At 53.5% G+C, this 19,519-nt stretch overlaps 1 protein-coding gene across 3 annotated transcripts in view; it reads right to left on the reverse strand.

Annotated features, from left to right (window-relative positions):
• Positions 1–19,010, reverse strand: part of PADI2 (peptidyl arginine deiminase 2) — a 58,085-nt gene extending 39,075 nt beyond the window's left edge. For all 3 annotated transcript variants that reach the window (XM_086324832.1, XM_086324824.1, XM_086324839.1), the window contains exon 1: positions 18,839–19,010. In XM_086324832.1, coding sequence (XP_086180958.1) covers positions 18,839–18,930 — 92 coding nt within the window. In that variant the 5' untranslated portion in view covers positions 18,931–19,010. The remainder of the gene's footprint in view (positions 1–18,838) is intronic.
• Between the last annotated feature and the right edge of the window lie 509 nt (positions 19,011–19,519).

A 19,519-nucleotide genomic window follows, 5' to 3' on the forward strand; every position in this document is an offset into this window, starting at 1 on the left:
GATACAGACTGCTATACATCAAACGGATAAACAAGGACCTACTGAGGAGCACAGGGAACAGCAGGAGCCTGTAATGGAAATCCAGCACCCACTGGACCATCGAAAACGCAAGAGAGCTCCAGAAAAACATCTATTTCTGCTGTATTGACTATGCCAACGCCTTTGACTGTGTGATCACAAGAAACTGTGGAAAATTCACCTGACCTGCCTCTTGAGAAACCTGTATGCAGGTCAGGAAGCAACAGTTAGAACTGGACATGGAACAACAGACTGGTTCCAAATGGGAAAAGGAGTATGTCAAGGCTGTGTATTGTCACCCTGCTTATTGAACTTATATGCAGAGTACATTATGAGAAATGCTGGGCTGGAAGAAGCACAAGCTGGAATCAAGATTGCCGGGAAAAATATCAATAACCTCAGATATGCAGATGACACCACCCTTATGGCAGAAAGTGAAGAAGAACTAAAAAGCCTCTTGATGAAAGTGAAAGTGGAGAGTGAAAAAGTTGGCTTAAAGCTAAACATTCAGAAAACGAAGATCATGGCATCTGGTCCCATCACTTCATGGCAAATAGATGGGGAAACAGTGGAAACAGTGTCAGACTTTATTTCTCTGGGCTCCAAGATCACTGCAGATGGTGATTGCAGCCATGAAATTAAAAGATGCTTACTCCTTGGAAGGAAAGTTATGAACCTAGACAGCATATTGAAAAGCAGAGACATTACTTTGCCAACAAAGGTCCGTCTAGTCAAGGCTATGGTTTTTCCTGTGGTCATGTATGGATGTGAGAGTTGGACTGTGAAGAAGGCTGAGAGCCGAAGAATTGATGCTTTTGAACTGTGGTGTTGGAGAAGACTCTTGAGAGTCCCTTGGACTGCAAGGAGATCCAATCAGTCCATCCTAAAGGAAATCAGTCCTGAATATTCATTGGAGGGACTGATGCTGAAGCTGAAACTCCAATACTTTGGCCACCTGATGCGAAGAGCTGACTGATTTGAAAAGACCCTGATGCTGGGAAAGATTGAGGGCAGGAGGAGAAGGGGACAACAGAGGATGAGATGGCTGGATGGCATCACCGACTCAATGGACATGGGTTTGGGTGGACTCCAGGAGTTGACGATGGAGAGGGAGGCCTGGCCTGCTGTGGTTCGTGGGGTCGCAAAGAGTCAGACACAACTGAGCGACTGGACTGAAGGAAAAGAATCTGAAAAAGAGTCTGTATGTGTATGGCTTCCAGGTGGTGCTAGTGGTGAAGAGCCCACCTTCCAATGCAGGGGACATGGACTCGACCCCTGATCTGGGAAGATCCCATACGCCAAGGAGCAACTAAGGCCGTGCACCGCGACTGCTGAGCCTGGGCTCCAGGAGCGGGAGCCAAACTACTGAGCCCTCACGCCCAGAGCCTGTGCTCCACAGCAGGAGAAGCGCTGCGGTGAGAAGCCCATCCGCCTCGGCGAAGAGTGGCCCCCACTCGCTGCAGCTAGAGAAGAGCCCAAGCAGCGATGAAGACCCATCACTGCCAAAAATAAATAAGTTAGAAGAAACATACGGATTCCCTGGGCTAATCTTGTACCCACTGATTCAGAATGTTCCAGGTTGGGGCCTGGGGAATCTGCTTTTATTTTTTAAATTAGTAGGCTTTGTTTTTAAAGCAGTATTAGGTTTACAGAACAGTTGATCGGATAGTACAGAGAGTTCCCATACACCCCTTCTCCTCTATGCAGTTTCCCATATTATGAATATCTTGCATTCGTGTGATACATTTGTTATAACTAATGAAGCAATATTGATGTACTATTATTAACTAGAGTCCAGAGTTTACTCTGCATTGTAGTCTTATGAGCTTTGTCAAATGCACAGTGTCAAGTATACACGTTCATAGTATTGTACAAAATAATTTCTCTGCCTTAGAAATCCCCTGTGCTCCACCTAGTCATCCCTCCTGGGGACCTGAGTCCTTAACAAGATTCCTTGTATTTCTGATGGGCAACCAGCTTGGAAGCCACCTGCTACTCTAAGGGTAGAGGTCTGAGGCTCAGACAGAAGACCGAATTTGCAGCAAAGACAGTTGGCTGGGCCTAGAACTCTTGTCTCCCAAGCCCTGTTCAGTGTCTGAGCTGAAGACCAGGGGAGCTCGGCTGCCGGCGAGGAGGCAGGCTTCCAGGTGCTGGGTTTGCACACAGACGGAGCCATGAACTAGGAGCTTAACGGGCAGGGGTGGGTGGGCTCTGCACAAAGACACCTCCTTTTCGCTGCAGCTTTCACGGCTTGGAATTCTCCTATTTGAGAGTCATTCCTCGGGGTTCTGGAGGAGTTTTCTACTGAATGGGAAATAGAATTCTTGAGAAGCCATCAAGATTTCGGGGCTGGAAAATAACTGGTTTGAGCTGGTTGCTGTGGACTAGATGTTTGAGTCTTCCCAAATTCACACATTGAAGCTCTAACCCCCAGTGTGATCATCGTTGAACATTAGATGAAGTCAGGAGAGTAAGGTCTAAGCGATAGGGCTTGTCTCCTTGTAAGAAGAGGCAGAGAGAGTGCGGTCTTCCTCCATGGGCACCGAGGGGGGGGCCATGTGAGCCCACAGCCGGAAGGCCCTGGGTGCAGACCAGGGGGACAGCCAGGCTGGTGCTCTGATCTCAGACTCCAGCCGACGGACCTGGGAGAGATAAATGTTTGTTTTTAAGCCACTGAGCCCGTGGTATTTTGTTTCGGCAGCTCAAGCAGATTAACACTCCGACTTACAGGGCGATAACAGGAAGGACTAGGAGACAGAGGAGGAAGGCGCCCAGGGTTGACGGTTTTGCTAAATCTCCAGCCCACGGTCTGAAGGTTCGCAAAAGCTCAAGAGGGCTCAGAGGGATTTAAGCGGATTCTCGTGGGGTTTAGGACGAAGATATAGGTGCAAGTGTCTGCCTTAGAGGCACAGCTGCTGTCTCGAAGGCCTGATGCTCTCGGGCTTCCAAAGAGTTCTCCACTATGATCGGGCATCAGAATCATTAGCGGGTACTGTTTAAACCTTCACTTTCTTGTTTTTAGCGGCTACAGATTTGTGGGTGCCATTTTCAGAGAGTCCGGCTGGCATGACGGAAGTGCGCCTGGGGCAGTGGCCAGGGATGAATGAGAGCTTCAGAACAGCGGTCCTCAGAGTTCAGGAGCAGCAGCTGCAGCAGCAGAACCATTACCTGGAGGGCTTGTCAAAGCATGGATTATCTGGCCCCTTCTTAGCATTTCCGATTCTGGTTTTCAAAGAGGCAGAGGAACCAGAGATCAAATTGCCAACATTCACTGGATCATGGAGAAAGCAAGGAATTTCCAGAAAAACATCTACATCTGCCTCATTGACTACATGAAAGCCTTTAACTGCAAGGATCACGATAAACTGTGGAAAATTCTTTAAAAGATGGGAATACCAGCCCAACCTATCTTTCTTCTGAGAAACCTGTATGCAGGTCAAGAAGCAACAGTTAGAACTGGACATGGAACAACAGATTGGTTCAAAATTGGGAAAGAAGCCTGTATACTGTCACTCTGCATATTTAACTTATATGCAGAGTACATCATGCAAAATGCCGGATTGGATGAAGCACAAGCTGGAATCAAGATTACAGGGAGAAATATCAACAACCTCAGATATGCAGATGATACCACTGTGACTGCAAAAAGCGAAGAGGAACTAAAGAGCCTCTTGATGAGGGTGAAAGAGGAGAGTGAAAAGGCTGGCTTAAAACTCAACATTCAAAAAATGAAGATCATGGTATCCGGTTCCATCACTTCATGGCAAATAGAAAGGGAAACAGTGGAAACCGTAGCTGACTTTATTTTCTGGGCTCCAAAATCACTGCAGATGGTGACTGCAGCTATGAAATTCAAAGATGCTTGCTTCTGGGAACGAAAGCTATGACGAACCTAGACAGCGTATTAAAAACCAGAGATATGACTTTGCTGACAAAGGTCTGTCTAGTCAAAGCTATGGTTTTTCCAGTGGCCATGTATGGATGTGAGAGCTGGACCATAAAGAAAGCTGAGTGCTGAAGGATTGATGCTTTTGAACTGTGGCATTGGAGAAGACTCTTGAGAGTCCCTTGGGCAGCAAGGAGATCAAACCAGTCAATCCTAAAGGAAATCAACCCTGAATATTCATTGGAGGGACTGATGCTGAAGCTGAAATTCTAGTACTTTGGCCACCTGATATGAAGAGCTAATTGGAAAAGACCCTGATGCTGGGAAAGATTGAGGGCAGGAGGAGAAGGGGACGAAAGAGGATGAGATGGGTAGATAGTGGGACTGACTCAGTGGAATTTGAGCAAATTCTGGGAGGTAGCAAAGAACAGAGAAGCCCGCCATGCTTTAGTCCAGGAGATCGCAAGGACTCAGTTACACAACTTAGCAACTGAACACGAGGCCTGAAGTGGGGCCTGAGAAGCTGCATTTCTATCATGTTTCTGGGAACTGTTGGTCCTGCTGCTCCACGGACCACAGCTCGAGAGCCACTGGTCTAGACGTGCAGCACTGCACTCTGGCGCTTAGAGTCCTGGGACAGGTGGCCAAGGCCGTGAGTGGGAGTCTGCCGAGACCACCAGGCAAACAGACCACCAGGCGGAGCCTCGTTGATCCAGGCCACAGACGGTGAGAGTTACTGGTGAAGACTACTGCGTTCCCGGGCACTGTCAGGAGAGAGCAGCAAGGGCTGGGCAGCCCCATGCCCAGGGCTGGAAAAGGAGATTGTGAAAAAAGGTTTCAGAATCACTCTGTTTCTTGTCTGTCTTCTTCCAAACCACTCAGCCCATCATGGGGACACTTGGCTGTGGTGTGCTGCGGCACAGAGTCTGGGCAGAAGGCAGAAACCCTGGCTTGGGGGGATATGTGCCAAAAATCTGGGTTCAACCCCTTTTGCCACTGACGTGCTGAGGGGGACTTGAGTGTGTCTCTTGCACCTTCTGAGTGTCCACTTGTCAACCCATAAGATGAAGAATGACCACCCATCCCTCCCATCCTACAGGCCTTGTCTTTTCCTCCCCGGGGCGGGGTACGTCTCCTGTTGCCACGGGATGCCAATCTGTCTCCTCTGGATTGTAAGGCCCTGAGGGCAAGGTCTGTTCTCCTCCAGAGCCTAGCACAGGGCTGAGCACATCACACCCACTCAGCAGAGGGGGTGGAGCTGAGCAGGACAGACTTCCCTGGTCACTCAGATGGTAAAGAATCCAACTGCAATGCAGGAGACCTGGGTTTGATCCCTGGGTCAGGAAGATCCCCTGGCGAAGGAAATGGCAACCCACTCCAGTATCCTTGCCTGGAAAATTCCATGGAGAGAGGAACCTGGTGGGCTACAGTATATGGGGTCACAAAGAGTTGGACATGACTGAGTGACTAACATTTTCACATGTTCTGAGCAGGACAGAAGTGAACCTTTTAGACATGCCAGGCTGGAAATCCCAAAAGGAGATGTGGGTACCCATGAGATACTTTTAGGTGGCATAATTTAAAAGAAGATAGGTATTCATTAAACGTGTTATCTTTTATGGAAATTGATAAAGGCTTGGCATTTATGGTAATGATATAAGATCTCCACTTAAAGTTATAAGAAAAATAAGAGATGGTTTAAAGAAAATTTTAAGTCAATGATACTAGAGTTAGAATATGCTTTTGGTAAAAATCATGGGAGTCTGGGTAGCTGTGCGCTCAGGTCTAGGAGATATCACTCTAGTGCAAGCCCTGGGTTTGACCATAAAGCTGCTGGGTGGCCTTGGCCGAAGCACTTGTCCTCTCTGTTTCAAGAGTAAAGGGAAAGGATGGGACCAGGACAAGGCTGGCTGGAGTCTGGGGAGCACAGAGGGGCGGGTCTGGACAAAGGGGTGGCGAAGAGGTGCTGACCAGGCGGGGATCCCTCTGCTAGATGCCCACCCCCTTTAACCAGAGCACTATTATTTCATTTTGTTTCTGCATACAACTCTATTAAAAAATTGCTTTGTAAACTCACAGGGCAGGATGATCTTTTAGGGCCCGACTCTGACAATGGTCGCTCTGAGTGATGCTCCCCACCTCCTTCATCCCTCGGAGCCAGTGAGAAACTAGAGGAGGCCCCAGAGGCTTGGGGGTTAACACCTCACCTACACTGGAGCTCTAGAGCCCCACAGCCTCCCGTCCCAGCCCTGCTCTGAACTGAGCAAACAGCTATTCATGGAGTGGCCCTGGCAGAAGCAACAAAGGCGCCCATTGTTCCCTGTGGAGCCTGCTGGCTGCCTCCCTCCCCAGGAAGAACCTCTTAGAATCCCCTGCAGAAACCCAAGAGCCAGGGGCTGTGGGCATCTCGCTTCTCCCTGGAGGCTGCAGGGAGGGGCTCAGGGGGACAGTTATGGAGGGGACAGAGCTGGGATCACGGTGGCCATGACCTCCGGCTTACGGGAAAGAGGCTAAAGATATGTGGACAGAAGGACAGGCGGGGGCCACATCTGCACCGCCCATCATATCCCAGCACCCAGGACACGGCCACACTCAATGTATATATTTCAGGAATAAATGAATGAATGGACCCACCCTTCTTGGTTTTCCAAACTGTATTATCAGAGTGATTGAAAAAAAGGGAAAGAAATCAGGTTACTTGCCTGCTGGAAAATACTCAGTGGCTCTTCAGTGACCACCAAACAGTAAAATTCAGACTCTGGGGCCTGATACTCACACAGTGGTACTCAGCCACCGCATCCCAAACTGACTGCCCGCCTCACCGCCTGCAACGCCCCACCGTCCCGACTCCCGGCGCTGTCTCATCTCGCCATGCGCGTTGCATGTGCTGGCCCTTCCACCTGTAACCCTTTCCCCCGGCTTCTCTGCCTGGCAACTCATCCTTCCCGGATGACTCAACTCAACTGATTTGGCTCCATCCATGTTTATTCTCCCTGGTGGCAGCTCATCTTCTTGGAGGCAGAGAGTGTATTTTCTTTCACTTTCAGCACCTAGCTTAGCACAGGCATGCAGTCAGTCAATGTTCGCCCCAGGAAGGGCTGGAAGAGGGGACTTGCATATGTGGCCATTCATGTGACAGAATTTATTGAGGACTTTTTATGTGTCAGGCGTGTGCTAGGCACCCCACTCCAGTGCTCTTGCCTGGAAAATCCCATGGATGGAGGAGCCTGGTGGGCTGCAGTCCATGGGGTCGCGAAGAGTTGGACACGACTGAAGCGACTTAGCAGCAGCAGCAGGTCCTGGGATAGAGCAAAATAGGAAATATGCTCCTGGGGCCATAGAGCAAATACTCGAGTGGAAGAGAAAAAGGCTCTTGATGGATTGCACAGTTTTGATGACAGCTGTGAAAACTGCTCTAAAGGAAAAGTATGGGGTTCCACGAGGTCCTGGTCTGGAGGTCGAGAAAGGTTTCCTGGAAGACGTGGCATTTGAGTTGAAGTTTTAATTTTACACTCTAAATTATAGCTTGGAGTTTGTTAGATCAGTGGTTCTTAAATTTGAATTGCACTGGCCACACCTGCAAAGCCTGTTAAAATGCAGATTGTCAGGCTACCCCAGGGTTTCTGACTCAGCAGATTGAGGAACATGCATTTCTTCCCCGCAACTTTATTGGAGAACTGACAAATAGAATTGCATGGATCATCGAAAAAGCAAGAGAGTTCCAGAAAAACATCTATTTCTGCTGTATTGACTATGCCAAAGCCTTTGACTGTGAGGATCACAATAAACTGTGGAAAATTCTGAAAGAGATGGGAATACCAGACCACATGACCTGCCTCTTGAGAAACCTGGATGCAGATCAGAAAGCAACAGTTAGAACTGGACATGGAACAACAGACTGGTTCCAAATAGGAAAAGGAGTATGTCAAGGCTGTATATTGTCACCCCGCTTATTTAACTTTTATGCAGAGTACATCATGAGAAACGCTGGGCTGGAAGAAGCAAGAGCTGGAATCAAGATTGCCAGGAGAAATATCAAAAACCTCAGATATGCAGATGATACCACCCTTATGGCAGCAAGTGAAGAGGAACTCAAAAGCCTCTTGATGAAAGTGAAAGTGGAGAGTGAAAAAGTTGGCTTAAAGCTCAAGATTCAGAAAACGAAGATCATGGCATCTGGTCCCATCACTTCATGGGAAATAGATGGGAAAACAGTGGAAACAGTGTCAGACTTTATTTTGGGGGGCTCCAAAATCACTGCAGATGGTGACTGCAGCCATGAAATTAAAAGACGCTTACTCCTTGGAAGGAAAGTTATGACCAACCTAGATAGCATATTGAAAAGCAGAGACATTACTTTGCCAACAAAGGTCCATCTAGTCAAGGCTGTGGTTTTTCCTGTGGTCATGTATGGGTGTGAGAGTTGGACTGTGAAGAAAGCTGAGCACCGAAGAATTGATGCTTTTGAACTGTGGTGTTGGAGAAGACTCTTGAGAGTCCCTTGGACTGCAAGGAGATCCAACCAGTCCATTTTGAAGGAGATCAACCCTGGGATTTCTTTGGAAGGACTGATGTTGAAGCTGAAACTCCAGTACTTTGGCCACCTCGTGCGAAGAGTTGACTCATTGGAAAAGACTCTGATGCTGGGAGGGATTGGGGGCAGGAGGAGAAGGGGACGACAGAGGATGAGATGGCTGGATGGCATCACTGACTCGATGGACGCGAGTCTGAGTGAACTCCGGGAATTGGTGATGGACAGGGAGGCCTGGCGTGCTGAGATTCATGGGGTCGCAAAGAGTCGGACACGACTGAGCGACTGAACTGAACGGAACTGAAAGAGTATAAACGGAAGATGTGACACACATACACCGTGAGAGACAACCGCATTGCTAACAAACTCCCAGGTGAAGCTGTTGGTCCAGGGACCAGTGTGGGAACCGCTGAATTTGCCCAAAGCGATGAGAGGAAGAGGAGCAGAGATTTCCAGGCAGCAAGGACAGCGTGGGTGCTGGCCTGAGGTGGACTCAGCCCAGCATGTTCGAGAAAATGGAAGAAGGTTAACGTGGCTGGAGTCTGTGAGCACGACAGAGGGAGAGCAGCGGGGAGAGGACCCAGGCGACGGTGAGGAGCCGGCCGCTCCCCTGCAGGCCCCGAGGCCGCTGCGCAGGGACAGACAGCTCCTCCAGGGTGCAGGGTGGGAGGCAGAGTCAGGAGAGCGTTGGGGCCGGGGACCAGTGGGAAGGTGGCCGCAGCTGTCCAAGGGAGCGCTGGCGGTGGCGTGGGGCGGGGTGTTGGCCGGGGAGATGGAGGGACACGGCCAGTCAGCGGGCATCAAACAAAGGAACTGTGAGCAAGACTGGAAAGCAGTGTCAGATGAAGAAGAGGCGTGTTTACTGTGCCTGGCCCAAGGGGATTCTGGGGGCTGCAGCCTAACATCTGCTCAGCCCCACAGATGCCGTGTGACCTCGAGGGAGCCATCAGCCTCTGTGGTCCTCCCGTAGTCAGTGGGGAGGGCCAGCTTGGCCTCGCAGGGCTGGGACGCTCCCTCTGCCCCAGACTTGAGGGCAGAACGTGCCTGCAGCTTGCTGGCATCTGGCTCTCCTAGCTTGTCCACCTGCCCTGGGCCTCGTTAACACCAGCAGGGCTTACTCCACTGTGAACCCAGCTCCTGGCAGCCTGGGTGTGACATCCTGTCCCCAGGTCTTTGCAGGAATCTGAGGGGGTTTGTGGGTGCCAGCCTGGCATGCAGCCCCACGGCGAGCACCCTCCCGGAGCCTTCTGAGGGGGAGGCAGCTGGAGCCCTGGAGTGGGCAGCTGGTCTGGACTGGGATCCGTGAAGGCAGACCATGACTCTTGTTTTTAGCCAGCCCTCTTCTGTGCCTGGTGGGCTCAGCAGCGTCTCTCACTAGTTGCCCAGGGGCCCTGTCCTTAGGGAAGAAACAATCTAATCCATGGTCACTCCCTCCCCAGACACCTGCAACCACTCCCTGCAGATCCAAGGTTAATGCCTGATCCCAGCGTTCAAAGCCCAGGTTTAAACGAATCCACTCTCTAGTCTTACACTCCAGGCTACAGAAACTACGCCCTTTCTGCCCCTCCATGTCCCTACTTTCCTGCCAGGCACCTTGCTCCTGCATGGCCTGTCCGGGTCACACTGTGAACCCCCGTCCATCCTCCAGCTGGGTTGCCACCCCCTCCAGGAAGTCCTCCCCGATCCTATCAGCCAGGACCCACCTCTCCCTCCCTGTGCTGGTGCTTCAAACAATACTTAACACGTCTTCAACGTTTCTCTCCCGTGAACATTCTAAGCGTTTTGAGGCCACAGTTCATTGTTATCTGTCTTAATAATATAATAAACCCAACGGGCTTCCCGGGTGGCAGTAGCAGTAAAGAACCTGCCTGCCAACGCAGGAGACGCAGGAGATACAGGTTCAATCCCTGGATGGGAGATCTCCCGGGGGAGGATACAGCAAGCACTCCGGTGTTCTTGACTGGAGGAGAATCCCATGGACAGAGGAGCCTGGTGGGCTACAGTCCATGGGGTCATAGAGAGTCGATTCAGCATGCACAAAACCCAATACTAATTCACGAAAACTACGACTGACTGCGTGCTGGACACTGTTTTAAGTCCTAAGCCCACGTAATCTCAGTCTATCCTTTTGACAACCCCACGAGACCCGTGTTAATGTCATCCCGTTTTATAGATGAGCACACTGAGGCCCACAGAGGGCAAGCATTTGCTCTGAGTCTCAGGGACAGAGACAGGCAGGATGTGGGGGAAACTGAAGCTTTCTGAGCTCCAGGCCTGGCTGCTCCTGTCCTGGGAGAGATCCAGGGGTTCCAGTCCTCCCTAAAAATCATCTGGGTAGGGGCACCTGGTGAAGGAGGGGGAGTGCCAGGCCTGGGTCAGGAAAGGATCAAACGAGAAGCCCCCACTTATTTTGCAGGTGGGCATCAGTCCAGAGAGTGGACACCAAAAGCTGGCATCCTACCCTGGGTCTTAGGATAAGTGACCAAGGCAAGCTGTCAGTGTCCTGGGCATGGGGCCGGGCACTGCTGGGCAGGACAAAGCTGCCACCAAAAACTGGCCTCCCCCGAAGCTGAACCACGTGCCTGTCCAGCTGGGGATGGGCACTGGGGTGAGCCCTTGCCACTGTGCTCCCACCCGACTCAGGCCCTGTGGCTAGGGACAGAAGATCTGGGGGACCCCAGCCGTGCAGGGAGCGATGGGCTTGACCACAGGGAGCTGCCACTCCCTGGGGACTAGCCTGGAACCAGAGCCTTTCCTTGTTTGTAAGAGTTGAGGGCCCTGGGTGTTGTTCTAATTTATGGGGCCACCTGGCCTGGCCTGAATTCCACCTCTGTCATTCTCTCAGGGGCAACGCTGCCCTGGCCAAGCTCGGCCACATGCCCTTGGCCTTCCGCCGTTCCGTCCAGCGGTGCCCATCCCTGAGGCTGGTGGTGGAGCCTGGTGACAATCCAGTCTATGTGCGCCCCTGGCCACATCCATCCATCCAGCCAGCCAACCAAGGAGCCATCAATGACCTGAGGGCAGGAGGCTCACAGGAACGAGGGAGGCATCGAGCAGGGGGAAGACGCACCTACAACACCCGTCCCAGAAGATGGCCTGCCAGGGCGGCCACAGGCGTGGGCTCCGCGACGCCGCCATCATGCAGCTTCGCCACCGTGGACAAGCTCCCCCAGTGCGTTTCCCCGTAACAGCACCTGCTCACGACGCTGCTGCGGGTTTTGTTGCTGCTGTTCAGTCACTAAGTCATTCCGACTCTCTGCGACCCCAGGGACTGTCGCCCGCCAGGCTCCTCTGTCCATGGGACTCCCTGGGCAAGAATATTGGAGTGGGTTGCCATTTCCTTCTCCAGGGGAATCTTCCCGACCCAGGGATCCAACCTGTGTCTCCTACATTGGCAGGTGGATTCTTTACCATTGAGCTACCTGGGAAGCCCGCTGTGAGGTTTAAACACAAATAAATTGTCAAATCCCTGGAGTAAGAAATGGCACCCCACTCTGGTATTTTTTCCTGGGCAGAGGAGCCTGCCAGGCTACTGTCCATGAGACTGCAAAGAGGCAGACACGACTGAGCAACTGAACTCAAATTATGAAATGCATATGTCATGAATGTACAAAGTGCCCATAAGGCTGCCTGGTACAGAATAAGTTAGCTAGCAATATTAAGTAAATAATAAGATCTACAAAGAAAAGCAGCAGTCCTGAGGTGGGGAGCGCCTGGGGCTTGGGGTCGGCACCGCGAAATGCGGGCTGGGTGGGGAGGAGTTCAGAAAGCTGGGAGGAGGTGACAGGAGTTGAGTCTTGCCAGGCTTGCAGAGGTCTGGGGGCCACGTGCCAGGCAAAGGGAACAACACCTGCAGAGGCCCGGAAGCAGGGAGGAGGAGCTGCAGTCAGGGGCCAAGAGCAGCGTCTACAGAACCGGCGAGGCTGGAGTGGAGGCAGGTGGGTCAGCAGGAGGGGGGGCCTGACACCCGGTGGGGGGGCGCTCAGGCACCGCAGGCCCTAGCCCTTCGATCGGGTCCTAAGGACACTTTGTAAAACACTCACACCAACAAAGAGTCAGAGAGAGGGCGATCTGAGTTGAGTTGAGGGAGTGACGTGGGGTTGCATTTAGCTTTGGCAGGTTCTCCTCCAAGGCTGGGGGCTTCCCAGGTGGCTCAGCCTGCAGGAGACACAGGTTCTGTCTCTGGGAAGACCCCCTGGAGGAGGGCATGGCAACCCACTCCAGTATTCCTGCCTGAGAATCCCACGGACAGAGGGGCCTGGCGGGCTGCAGTCCATGGGGTCACAGAGAGTTGGACCCGCCTTAGTGACTGAGCACACAGGTGCCCCCAAGGCAGGATGTGCAACTGCCCTGAGCCCTGTTTGCCCAGCATTTTACTGCACTGACGTCTGGGACTCCTTCCCTGCTACCCCCTCTCCTGTCTTCGGTCGGAAGGTGGCGGGCCAGGCCCTGCTGGGAGAAATGGCTGGCCAGCCTCTGCCTTGGGGAATCTCAGAGGAAGGAACCCAGGCTCACTCTACTTCCAACCTCCTGGGCTCATCATGAGGTCAAATGCAGCCAAGAGAAAGCCCTACAGAAGCAAGAGGCGACCGATGACATCACCTCTGCCCGGAAGCTCCTGCAGACCTCAGGAAACGGGTATGGAGAGAGCTCACCACCCAGTCAAGCACTGTTCCCCTCCTGGTCAGATGCATGAACCCAGGGCTTGTGGGTCAGGGGACGAGTCAGGCAGAGTGCAGCCGCCTTGTCACCTTATTCCAAGGCTGTGCGTTCTCCAGGCTCCCAGGGGACCTGGCGGAGGTGAGCAGCAGGATGAAATTGACATGGGGGTGCCACTCACGCAGCGCTTTCTCTCCAACAAGTCAGAATCAGATGTGGACTCAGGTCGGCCCACCAAAGCAGCAGCTGTGGGCTGAAGGGACCGCTGGGGGAGACCGCGCAGACGAGGCCGGTGCGCAGACGAGGCCGGTGCGCAGACGAGGCCCGCGCCAGACCTCAGATAAGCACGCTGCGTGGGGGGCAGGGAGGGGAGAGGAAACAGCAAGTGTCTTTAACAAGGATCCCGAAGTAAATCTCTACAAAAACATTTCCTACTTCCTTCTTTCTGTGCATCTGTTTTTAGCGTGCTGCAGGCCAGCCCTCAGAATGTCGCTGGGTCAGGTCATCATCCCCAAAGGACCGGTTTTGCTGGGAGAGGGTGGGTGGCCCTCAGGGCCAGCCGAGGAAGGGGCGGGCGAGGCCCTGCATTGCGTCTGGAGGTGAAGGAGGTCTGTGTGCGTCTCAGGAGAGGGGACCCAGAGCCCTTGGGAAAGCAGGTGGGTGTTGCAGTCTGTTCACTCATCTTTGTGATTTAGGACCGAGGGGTCAAGACACCACTCCCTCACTGACAGGGCCCAAGGCCCACCACCTTGTCCCTCAGTGTCTCCTTGGAGACTGGAGACCCTGGGGCATCACGCGGGGGTTGAGTCAGGACTTGTGTCTGGGTGGGGAGGGAAGCGGAAGGTCAGTTGGGGGTGGGTGAAGTCTCCGGGAGCAGTGTCTCATGGCCCTGGTTGGGGCTGGGAGGGACACAGGTTAAGAGGGTCATCTAATTCAATCTGAACTGGAGGTTAGAGGGGCTTCCCCAGTGACTCAGTGATAAAGAATCTGCCTGCAGTGCAGGAGACCCAAGAGATGCGAGTTTGATCCTTGGGTTCAGAAAATCCCCTGGAGAAGGGAATGGCTACCCACTCCAGTATTCTTGCCTGGAGAATTCCATGGACAGAGAAGCCCGGCGGGCTACAGTCCATGGGGTCACAAAGAGTCGTACACAATTTAAGTGGCTGAGGACACAGAGGTTAGAGAGGAGATTAAGGGCATGAGTTCTGAGCCAGACAGGACTAGACCTGAGTCCTGTGTGACATCAGGCAAATGGCTTCACCTCCCTGAGCCTCACTTTCCTCATCTACGAAATGAGATGATCCAAGCACAATCTCCAAGGTCTGCGGGGAGGAAAAGAGGAGATAATGCACGTGGTATGTTGTTGTTCAGTCACTAAGTCATGACTCTTTTCGACCCCAGGGACTGCAGCACACCAGACTCCTCTGTCCTCCACTATCTCCCACAGTTTGCTCAAATTCATGTCCCTTGAGTTGGTGATGCTGTCTAACCTCTTATCCTCTGCCATGTTGACAGATGTTCCTATCATTACAGCTATCAGGAGTGACAACAGCTCAGTCTCCTTGGTATTGGGAGGGGCTTCCTTCCGCTGACCAGCGGTTCTTAGCTGGAGGCGACTTGGCCTACCATGGGTGGCTGGGTTATCTGGAGTCGTTTCTAGGTGTCACAGCTGGGGGTTGCTACTGGCATCCATGGGCTTCCCACTGTAGGAGAAGCACTGCCTGCCACTGTAGGAGGCATAGGAGACGCAAGTTTGATCCCTGGTTGAGAAGATCCCCTGCAGGAAGGCACAGCAACTCACTCCAGTATTCTGGCCTGGAGAATCCAATGGACAGAGGAGCCTGGCGGGCTACAGTCCATGGCGTCACAGAGGGTCGGACACGACTGAGTGACTAAGCACGCAACTAAGCACACACTGGCATCTGGGGGGTGAGAAGCCAGGGAGGCTGCTAAACATGGCACAGTGCCCAGGACACCCCTGGTGGCAACGAGCCATCCTGGCCCAAACGCAGCGGTGCCGAGGCTGAGGCACGTCGCCCAGACCTGTGCTGCGCAGGACACACAGTGGTCACGGCCAGCGGCGCCCATCGAGTGCCTCAAATGCGGTTAGTCCGCACCGAGGCGTGCTGCACAGTACGAAACACACGCTGAGTTTCCAATACTTAGTATGAAAAAGAGGATGTCGAACTAGCTCTGAACAATTTTTATACTGATTATATATTGAAATGCTAATATTTGGGATATATTAGGTTAAAATATCAGCAGTACATGAACCGTGAATTTCCAGATGTTCAAGCTGGTTTTAGAAAAGACAGAGGAACCAAAAATCAAATTGCCAACATCCACTGGATCATCGAAAAAGTAAGAGAGTTCCAGAAAAACATCTATTTCTGCTTTATTGACTATGCCAAAGCCTTTGACTGTGAGGATCACAATAAACTGTGGAAAATTCTGAAAGAGATGGGATACCAGACCACCTGACCTGCCTCTTGAGAAACCTATATGCAGGTCAGGAGGCAACAGTTAGAACTGGACATGGAACAACAGACTGGTTCCAAATAGGAAAAGGAGTACGTCAAGGCTGTATATTGTCACCCTGCTTATTGAACTTATATGCAGAGTACATCATGAGAAACGCTGGGCTGGAAGAAGCACAAGCTGGAATCAAGATTGCCGGGATAAATATCAATAACCTCAGATATGCAGATGACACCACCCTTATGGTAGAAAGTGAAGAGGAACTAAAAATCCTCTTGATGAAAATGAAAGAGGAGAGTGAAAAAGTTGGCTTAAAGCTCAAGATTCAGAAAACGAAGATCATGGCATCTGGTCCCATCACTTCATGGCAAATAGATGGGGAAACAGTGGAAACAGTGTCAGACTTTATCTTTTTGGGCTCCAAAATCACTGCAGATGGTGACTGCATCCATGAAATTAAAAGACGCTTACTCCTTGGAAGGAAAGTTATGACCAACCTAGATAGCATATTCAAAAGCAGAGACATTACTTTGCCAACAAAGGTTCGTCTAGTCAAGGCTATGGTTTTTCCAGTAGTCATGTATGGATGTGAGAGTTGGACTGTGAAGAAAGCTGAGCACCGAAGAATTGATGCTTTTGAACTGTGGTGTTGGAGAAGACTCTTGAGAGTCCCTTGGACTGCAAGGAGATCCAACCAGTCCATCCTAAAGGAGACCAGATTTCTTTGGAAGGACTGATGCTAAAGCTGAAACTCCAGTACTTTGGCCACCTCATGGGAAGAGTTGACTCATTGGAAAAGACCCTGATGCTGGGCGGGATTGGGGGCAGGAGGAGAAGGGGACGACAGAGGATGAGATGGCTGGATGGCATCACTGACTCGATGGACATGAGTTTGAGTGAACTCCGGGAGTTGGTGATGGACAGGGAGGCCTGGAGTGCTGTAATTCATGGGGTCGCAAAGAGTCGGACACGACTGAGAGACTGAACTGAACTGAACTGAATTGAACTGAGGTTAAAGTATAAGCTATTCGTAGCTCAGTTAGTAAAGAATCTGCCTGTAATGCAGGAGACCCAGGTTCCATTCCTGGTTTGGGAAGATCCCACGGAGAAGGAAATGGCAACGCACTCCAGTATTAATGCCTGGAGAATCCCATGGACAGAGGAGCCTGGCAGGCTATCGTCCATGGGGTCGCAAGGGTCGGACACGACTTAGCGACTAGGGCTTCCCAGCTGCGCTAGTGGTGCAGAACCCGCCTGCCAGTGCAGGAGATGTGAGACACATGGGTTTCAGCCCTGGGTCGGGAAGATCCCCTGGAGGAGGGCATGGCAACCCGCTCAAGTATTCTTGGCTGGAGAATCCCATGGACCGAGAAGCCTGGTGGGCTACAAGTTCATATGGTTGCAAAGAGTCAGACACGATTGAAGCGACTTAACACACATGCATATATTATTATAATTAACTTTACCTGCTTATTTTAACCTTAAGGCTCTCTTTGTGGCTTGCATTCTATTTCCACTGGACAACAGGGGTCTAGAGTGTACTGCTTCTCTGCGGGGGGTGTGAGAGGGTCTTGGGCCGAATGCAGGTAGGAGGTGAGGGTCGCAGGGGCTGTGACTGGCTTCTTGAGAAAGCACAGAGGGGATGGTCACACCTCTGCGCCCTGCTAGAGGGGGATGAGCACCTCCTTCCCCGCTCTCTGCCCCCCTCTGACAGAGGGTGGGCCTGAGCCTGACCCCTTCTTGACTCCCCATCCCCCAACGGAGGCATCGTGCCAGCCTCTCAGGCTGCACTAAAAGTGCCCCGGTGGACAAACAGGCGGGTATGGTGACAGCTGAGGCTTAGAGGCCTGAGTGTCCTGGCTCCTGGCCCACTCGCTGGCAGTGCCCAGTTAGGACAGGGGTGGGGAAGGGAGGGGAGCGCCCCCAGGGCCACTGAGGCCTGGACCACACTGCACTTCTGAGTTGTGACCCTGAGGTTCACACACGGAGACTGGAGGCAGGGGCCACGGCTGGACAGGGCCCCCAGGTCTGCAGGGTGACCGGCTCTTTGCCCTCGGGGTCGGCCAGTGCCTGCTGAGGAGGAAGGGGGCAGGGGACTGGCCTGGCCTGGCAGGGCTGGCAGGGCCACTGGAGGTGACAGAGGGAATGCGCTGGGAGGATGTGGGGGAAGACACAGGGATGGGGTGTCAGAGAGGCTGGGAGAGGCAGGGTGCCCGATGACAGAATGACTTGGGAGCAGTAAGCCACTCAAAGCACAGAGTGGATCGGGGGACTTGCCCACAGGCATCAGCATGGGGTCCCCACCCCAAGTCCTCCCTGCTCCCTCCTCTCAGCACCGACCCCTCCCATGCCAGCAATGCGGAACACTTCAAGGACCTGGAGCAGAGGACTGCAGGGTCCCACCTGGGACTCTCCACCGCTTCCTTCGCACCAGTCTGGGACTTGGCCGCTTCCTGGCGGGGGCGGGAGCAGTGGGGTGCTTAATTCCATTCCCCCATCCCACGGCCTGCGGTCCCAGGAATCCTGCACCCCACCAGACTTTGAGGACGGGAGAACAGGGCCAGTGGGAACAGGGTCCTGAATGAGGAGAGCTCTTCTGACAAAAACCCGCACGTCCACACCCTCCCTCTGGTGGAACAAGGCCCCTCCCTGACCCCAGGGTGAAGTCAGGGGAAGGCATTTGGGGACAGGGTGCTCCTGGCCAGTGCTTGGGGACAGACAATCGCCCGGAGCCCCCACAGGGCGAAATTGGAGCCTAGGCCACCCCTTGGCCAGGTTCCCCCTGGCCATGCCCCAGGCGGATCCAGGAGGAAGTTCAGCTGGTTCGGGAGTCGGGGGAGGGTCTGGGCTGCGGTGGGAGGTGAGCCAGAGAGTCTGGGGGCTTCAGGGCGCTGCTGAGGGCAGAGCGGGGAGGCGAAAGAGAAGAGGCTGGGGAAGCCGAGGGGTGCCCAGGTCGTCCCTGGAGAAGGGCTGGAGAGGGTCGGGGGCGGGAAGTCTGGGGAGAAGCGGCGGGGGTTCTTGGTAAGGGGTAGTGGGGGTTCCCATGCTGTGTCTGCATATCTGGGGGGGTCTCTGTATATGGGGGAGTCTGACACAAGTTTTGGGTGCTGGTTCTCAGGATTTCTGGGCGCGGGGGCCTCGGACGAGGGGCGACTCGGGCTGGAGGCAGCCTGTTCGTGTCCCCGAGTCCGGCGAGGGTCTCGGGTTTTCTGGGCCCAGATTTCGGGCCCAGCCAGCAGGCGGAGGGGCGCGGCGGCCCGGCTCACCTGTAGACGTCGGTCCAGAGCTGCGTGCCCAGCACGTACACCGCCTCGACGCGGCTGCCGTACTGCAGCCGCACCGTCCGCTCGCGCAGCATCGTCGCGCAGCGCCCGGCCCCGCGCGCGTCCTCGCCCGGCCGCTCGGCGTAGCACCTGCCGCAGGTGAGCCCCTCGCAACAGTCCGCCCGCGGCCCGCGCCCCGCCTTTATCGGGCCGCCGGTGGGCGGGGCAGCCCGTGGCCTCCTCGCGCAATGGGCCGCGGGCCCGTCCGTCAAGCGTGGCCACGCCCCCCCCAGCTTGGTCAGGGTGACGTCAGCAGTTGAGTTGCTCATTCTTTCATTCAACAGACTTTCCACTGGCCCCCAGCTGCAGGCGCCAGGACGCAGAGCCAGCTGCCCCTCTGGGCGACTCCAGCCCCGCGGGCAGATAATGCAAACGCCACAGGGGCGGGGACAGAGCGAGTGGATGCGCTGACCCAGCCAGGGCTGGGGAGTGAGCCTTCTTGGAGGAAGGGTTTGCATTTCTCGAATAACGAGCGATGTTGAGCATCTTTTCTTGTGTTTCTTAGCCATCTGTGTGTCTTCTTTGGAGAAACGTCTGTTTAGGTCTTCTGCCCGAACCAGGGCAAGTTTGCTGTGCGGAGCAGGGCCCCAGAGCCAGTGCTCCGTGACGACCTGGAGGAGTGGG

This window comes from Bos grunniens, chromosome 2, assembly GCF_055505025.1.
Source record: "Bos grunniens cultivar Pamir isolate PY7600 chromosome 2, Bosgru_T2T1.0, whole genome shotgun sequence".
In the NCBI taxonomy this organism is placed as follows: Eukaryota; Metazoa; Chordata; class Mammalia; order Artiodactyla; family Bovidae; genus Bos; species Bos grunniens.